Source organism: Myotis brandtii, unplaced genomic scaffold, assembly GCF_000412655.1.
Source record: "Myotis brandtii unplaced genomic scaffold, ASM41265v1 scaffold251, whole genome shotgun sequence".
NCBI lineage: Eukaryota > Metazoa > Chordata > Mammalia > Chiroptera > Vespertilionidae > Myotis > Myotis brandtii.
In genome coordinates this window covers 2,923,032-2,930,239 of record NW_005359516.1, presented here as the reverse complement: position 1 = coordinate 2,930,239, position 7,208 = coordinate 2,923,032, and the positions used below count along the sequence as shown (strand labels likewise).

The following is a 7,208-nucleotide window of genomic DNA, read 5'->3' as shown; positions in this document are numbered from 1 at the left end:
TATATATGTATATATATAAACAACACAACAACATCATACAAATTTTTCAGATAATACCAGAAATAAAGTTCAAGGTCAAATGATAGAATGGGGAAAAGTTTCACCTTATGTATAATAAGCTTAACATATATTGTGATACTAGAGCATAAGAATGCTCTCGTATTTTAATAAATGGACAATAGACTTTTTATTGAACTTATTGGGGTGACTTTGGTTAATAAAATTATATAGTTTCCAGGTGTAGGGGCAATGGACTTTAACAGGCAACTCAAACAATTAAAAATAGAAATGGCAAACACACAAAAGTTGTTCAACCTCACTAGGTATTAAAAAGATTTTAACACAAAAAATACAATTTCCACCCATTATTTAAAAGGTTACTCTTTTCAAGGTCATTTTTATGGTATTTTACAAAAGTATCGTTCTGTGACAGATTGTAAATTGTTTCTTTATCCACATGTTCTAGTTTCTATTGCTGCTTAACAAACCACCTCAAACATAGTGACAAAAAAACAGTCACCATTTTATTATGCCCATGGATTCTGTGGGTCAGGAATTCAGACAGAGCTGCCTGACCTTTTATGATCTAGCCTCAGAAATCAGTGTCCCTTCCACCATAACTTTTTTTTAGGTTTATTTTTTATTGTTGACAGTATTACAGATGTTCCCTATTTGCCCCCTCCATCCAGTTGATTGAAGCAGTCAAGTCTGCTCAAATTAAAAGTTGAAAAACACTGAATTAGATGAACACTTCATGTCCTCCCAGCTTTAAAATGTCATGATTCTGTGAATTGGCACTAAAGCAATTAGGGAATTAGAGAAAGAAGGGAAGAAATAGATGAGTAGATGGAGGTAAGCCCAATGAATGACAAAATGTGTCAAGGGCATTTTGAAAAAATTAACAAGCCAGCTGTTCATTATACATGAACAGTAGGGTTTTAAAACATTTTTAAAATAAAATACACATAACATACTAGTAAAATTTACCATCTTAACCATGTTAAGTGTACATTCAGTAGTGTTAACTCTATGCACATTTGCAACCAATCTCCAGAACTTTTCCTCTTGCTAAATTGAAACTGTATACCCATTAAACAACTCATTTTCCCCACTCCTCAGCCACTCACCATTCTACTTTGTGTTTCTATGAGTTTGACTACTCTAGACACTTCTTATATAAGTGAAATCATACAATATTTGTCTTTTTATGACTGGCTTATTTCACTTAGCATAATGTCCTCAACATTCATCCATGTTGTAGCACATGTCATAATTACTTTTTAAGGATACATCGTATTCCGTTGTATGCATATATCCCATTTTATTTATCCATTCATGTGTCTATGGACATTTGGGTTGTTTCTACCTTTTAGCTATTGTGAATAACACTGCTATGAACATGAGTATACAAATATCTTCTGAAGAACATGAGTATACAAATATCTTCTGAAGATCCAATTCTTTTGGATATATCCTCAGAAATAGGATTGCTGGGTCATATAGTAATTCTATCTCTAATTTTTTGAAGAATGACCATACAGTTTTCTACAGAGGCTGCCTTATTTTACATTCCCACCAACAATGCACAAGGATTCCAATTTCTCCACAACCTTGTTGATACTTTTTTTTTTAATAGCAGCCATCCTAATAGATATGAGGTGATATGAACAGTTGTGTCGATTTACCAATAGCATAGCTAAAGCAAGTAGAATCAATTTCTTATATTCCTACCTGGTTGGAATATAAGTCATTACTGATGGGTCTTGGTTTTGCTGTGAGACCTTTGTAGCCCCAAGCAAATCACAACTCCTTTTAGAGCAGTGTTGTCCAATAGAACTTTCTGCGATGTGTGGAATGTTCTACTCTGCATTATTATGAGCAGACACTAGCCACATGTGGCCACTGAGCTCTTGACATGTGGCTGGGAGGCTGAGGAGTTGAATTTTTATTTGTTTATTTAATTTTAATTAATTAAAATTTAAATAGCCACATGTGGCTAGTGGCTATTGTAGAGGACAACCCAAATCTAGAGCATGCCTTTTAGCTCTTAAGACAGAACCATGTTGTCTGCATGTAGGGAGCTGCTAGTGACCACCCTGACTCTCGTGAGATTTTACAGGGTCCCGTTAGTTATATACCTAAGGAAAAATCCTGAGTCATTACCACTCACCACCAATACCTCTTCTACTATCACCAGCAAAATCAAACTAAGCCAGCTCAGCTCTTTAAGTTCTGGAAATAATGTGGATATGTGCTGGCACCTTCTCTGTGGTGTTTTAAACTTGTGCTTTAATTGGCTTCAGGACCTGTATGAGGCTGGAGAGAAGAAATGGGGGACAGACGAGGTGAAATTTCTAACTGTTCTCTGTTCCCGGAATCGAAATCATCTGTTGCACGGTAAGGCACTGGCTTCATCCTCCAAAGAACCTGTTTGAAAGCTAGTGAACACTATATTGCCCATAATTAATGGATAACCTTTCCTCCTTTATTTGCTGCAAACACTGATTGTCCTGAACTGTCTTACATGTCTTACCTTGGAAATGTGTGAGTGTAATTATGTGCATGAGGGCCAATTTCTGAAAGATTAATGATGAATAATTAACAGATGTATTCATAGAAGTTTGGCATTCCTGTTTATAGTAAACCGACCTTCATAGTCAACCCTTTTTCTAGAGCAGCTCTATTTAAATTGAGTTACATAAGAAAAAATCTTCAGTACATCAGCGAGCAAGAAAATAGAAATAAATGTTGGTTGGCATTTATTCCTATTTAACATCCAGGTTGTAAAACTAACAGACGTGATCTCTTTGGGGGGTATGTTCCATCAGATGAACAGTGGATAATTTAAATTTTATTTCCTAAGTGGAATGTTTCTAATTTGCTTCTGATAATGCTAGACTACATAATGTGCTTTTAACTTCTTTGGGGAAAAGATACCAAACAATTGTAGAATATTTGTTGTCAGGTTTATTTTCTTCTTGTAAACAGCAATGAGAGTTTAATAAGATATTTTATTTTTTATAAGCTCTTTACGTCTTTATGCTATCTCATAATTTTATAAACCCACCGTGGCCTTATAATCACAATTTACAAAACTTGTGGGAAATTTGAGAATGAGTTTGCAAAATTGAAAACAAGGTAATTGAAAATTATAGCACATTTGGAAGTTGAAATTATTTCAGATGTTCCACAGTGACGAGAAATAGGTGATTACTCCTGTTAATAAGTGTCATGGACTATGTCACACACCAGATGCACCACCTTCCGACAGCTCCCTGTTCCTTTGCCTTGCCTTGCCTGATTACTGTGCTAATAACACAAATCTCCCCCTGGTGGTACTTTCCAAAAACTGCAGGTCCTCAGAAGTTGATTTCATGCAAATACATTTGTAACAAATTTCACTTCCAAGCACAAGTCAATAGTTGGGCAGTTATAAAATAATCTGTTTGTAAGCCACTGGAAGAAAATATTTTAAGCATTTTAATAAAGAAAACTTTATAAGTTTCTTACCCACCAACAATAATAGTAATAATTCATAACTAAGGTTTTGTTAATTCTCCAACTTCTAGGTGTTAGTGCTAAGCATATTATAAGCGTTGTTTGTTCAACATCCCAATGGAACAGCTATTATTTTCCCCATTTTACAGTGAAAAAGACTGAGGTTTAGGAAATGTGTCAATTAGATTTTTTTATTCCAAGCAATATACACTGATTCCAATTTAAGATTTTTTTAAAAAAGGAAATAATATAGAATGGGACCAGAGGGAAAATGGAGACTATTGGTGGCTCAATGAATTGAAGGGAGAGCTGAACGACTCCAGGAAGAACAGAAATTAAAGCAGATCTGGGGGGTCTCGCTAGAAGAGAGTCATGGATTTTATTTCTAAGGCAGTTTCCCAAAGTCTGGTCTCCATGGAAAATGCTGATTCTTGAACCCCTACTTCAGACTGGCTGACTTAGACCAACCTCTGAGAGTGACCCTTAGGAAGTTTAACAGGTTCCCCAGGTGATTCTTTTGTTCTCTGAACGTGCTTTTGGCCATCCCCATGATCTCTGTACTCAATTTAAACATTCCCAGCAGCGTAAGACTGATTGGTGCTAGTTGGGTGAACTGCTCACTGATTCGGTAGAGCTTATGGTGTATGTTGAGGGACAGGGGTGTTCTTGGATTGACAGCCCTGTGAGAATCACACTATTGGGAGGCCAGCATCCCAAAGAAGGTGATGCTAAGATGATAAACAAAACAGGTATCCACTCTAAGAAGACAGCAAGAGAGGAAGATACATTTATCACATTCAAAAACTTGATTAAAAAAAAAAGTGAAAAGTGTCATTATGTTAAAATCTATTAAAAGATGCAACCAATTTTGAAGAGGTTGGATTGCTCTAGTTTTGATGAGCCAAAAGGAGGATAATGGGTGATTGCCAAGGCCAAAATTATAAAAAGACACATTCATCTGATTACGGAAACAATGAGAACAGAAAGCAGATCTCTCCGAAGGTTATCTCCATTTGATGCGTGAGCAAACGGGGTCTCAGATAAGGGAACAGGCTTGCCTGACATCCTCCTCTCCTCAGGCTCATTCCACTTACCGCAGGCCTCCTGGGTTTCACCCCATTGCTAATTAGTTTCTTCCTGAAATATGCCGAAGAATAGTGTGATCTTGTTAAAAGATGCTCATTCTCTCCATAAATGTTAATTTCCTCTGTTCTTTTTTTAAATTATTATTTGTAATTCCATTTTGTTATTGTTTGTAGTATTTGATGAATACAAAAGGATATCACAGAAGGATATCGAACAGAGTATTAAATCAGAAACATCTGGTAGCTTCGAAGATGCCCTGCTGGCCATAGGTAAGCTTGGCAGGGGATGGGGTGGAGAAACGAATGTTTATAGACTTTGCTATCAGTTTGTAGTCATGGGATGTAGAAATTTTTTTCAGGGATAAAAAAAAAATTGTTTAAATCACCCATGCTGTGATCCACAATTTTAAACAAGAACTATTATATACAAACCTGATTTTCATTGTACATGTGGCTTTATATATTTTATATCCTCTGTGCCTTTGTATTTAAGGGTATGAGAAAGATAATCCTTTACTAGCTGCAACTTATAAGTCTGTGAATGGTTAAAACGAGTAACTTCATATGGTAGAGATGGTAATCATTTTTAAACTATATGCTGCCTTTTGCTTTAATGGCCTTTATTAATTACTTCTCCAGGAACCTGACAATAAATGAGTGCTTCCCATCTGTGAAAGTGCTTTCAGCATAGCCTGTCTTCATAAAACATTGCTTGGCTACAATTTTTCTGACAAAGAGATACTACTTCATAGTTTATAGAAACAGAAGGAACAACTGTCATGTTTTCTCATAGATTTTATCGGTAATCTTTTCATTTCTTTTTTTTAATCTCTTAACAGTAAAGTGCATGAGGAACAAATCTGCATATTTTGCTGAAAGGCTTTATAAATCTATGAAGGTAAAGGCTTCTTTTTAAGCATCTGAATGGCTCTGACATGTCTTGTGTCCAAATGAGACAAAATTAGTCTAATATATTCAGTTTAATTGATCAATACTTCACTGAGTGCCTGCTAATAATACTACTAGGTAATATTTATTGAGTACTTATAATGTGTGATCATTCTTCCTAATACTCTATACATATATAGGGTGTCCCCAAAAATGTATATGCATACTTTGAATAATTATAAAGACAGTGCTTATTAAAATACATTTCATTTTCAAAATTGAGCTATAAGCTGTTAAAGTATGTATACATTTTGGTGAGGAAACCGTGTAGAATAGTTTTATTCCAAAACAACCTTATGAGGTAGGTACTATTATCAACCCCCATTTTACAGATGAGTAAACTGAGGGGTAGAGAGAATATGCAATTTGCCCAGGGTCCTCATTGAAGAAGTAATGGAGTTGGGATGCACACACTGGCAGTTTGGCTTTAGAACTCAAGCTCCTAACCATGCATTGTACTCTGTGCCGGTACCTTTGCTGGGAACCAGGGGCGGTGCAGGAAAGATGAAAATGTAGTCCTTGCTCTCAAAGAACTTCTAGCCTTGAGGGGAAGGCAGGTATGTGCAAAACACCAATAAGAACAAAATAGAATGTAATACAGTAGTTGAGGATCAAAACGTTACAGGAACAGAGAGGATAGGGTATTTTTTTTTCCAAACATTTGGTTTTTTTAGAAGGTGTAGATCAGAAAAGAATATATAAAGAAATTGTTCTGTTTAAGCAGGACCTTAAAGGAAGTTTGACATTGGAAGATATTACATGGGAGAAAGGGTGGGGAGGAAAGGAGGCCATGGGCTAGATGGGTGGGAAGGAATCATTGCAAGCGAAGCTTGTAGCTGGAGAACACAGGGTATGTCTAGAGTGTCAGAACAGAGGATTGGGAAGGTAAGTTGGTGAGGAGAGGTATTCCACATGCCCCTTAGGTCGTGGCATAAAGGACATCATCAGGAGAGTCATGCACAGTCTTGCCCTGACAGACTAAAGAGCACTGAATGGAAAACATAGACCTTACTAGGGTGGGATCTTGTTCTCTTCCCTAGGGCCTGGGCACCGATGATGACACCCTTATCAGAGTGATGGTTTCTCGAGCGGAGATTGATATGTTGGACATCCGGGCTCACTTCAAGAGGCTCTATGGAAAGTCTCTGTACTCCTTCATCAAGGTAGGGAGTCTTGCCCTGGCCCCGGGGGAGGCTCTGATGAAAGGACGGGGTTCTGACCTAGGTATTTAGACACTTCTTATCCTCCCCTTGGCAGATATCATTCCCTTTCAAGGTGCTACTCTAATTCAGAAATTTCCAGTCTCTCTCCTTTCACACAGATGTTTCAATCTCTGCCAGGTTAGAAGCTGGAAATGTTTGCATTGTAAATATACTAATTATTTCACGTTGATCCCAGACACAGAAAGATTATATTTTAATGAATACTTTAAGAGCCACAATTTCTCTGTCTACCTGCTTACAATGAAAGATAAGCAACTAAACCAATCCTCCAGAATCCGATCCAGGGCCAACTGAGGTCTGCTGAGAATATAGGAAAGCATGTTCACCATCATGGATTGCTGTTCTTTTCCTGGCACTAGACTTCAAGGCAGGCTAACATGGCATGGGAGTGATGAGAAATGAGTCACATCCCTAAAAACCCCTCATTATTTGGGTTTTGCTTCTGGAGGAAAAT

General features: G+C 37.0%; 1 protein-coding gene across 1 annotated transcript in view; it reads left to right on the top strand.

Moving 5' to 3' along the window:
- The window catches only part of ANXA4 (annexin A4), a 33,821-nt gene that overhangs the window by 22,015 nt on the left and 4,598 nt on the right, over positions 1 to 7,208 (top strand). The window contains exons 8-11 of the mRNA XM_005867800.2: positions 2,304 to 2,397; positions 4,758 to 4,853; positions 5,423 to 5,481; positions 6,572 to 6,694. Of these exons, the coding sequence (XP_005867862.1) occupies positions 2,304 to 2,397; positions 4,758 to 4,853; positions 5,423 to 5,481; positions 6,572 to 6,694 (372 nt within the window). The remainder of the gene's footprint in view (positions 1 to 2,303; positions 2,398 to 4,757; positions 4,854 to 5,422; positions 5,482 to 6,571; positions 6,695 to 7,208) is intronic.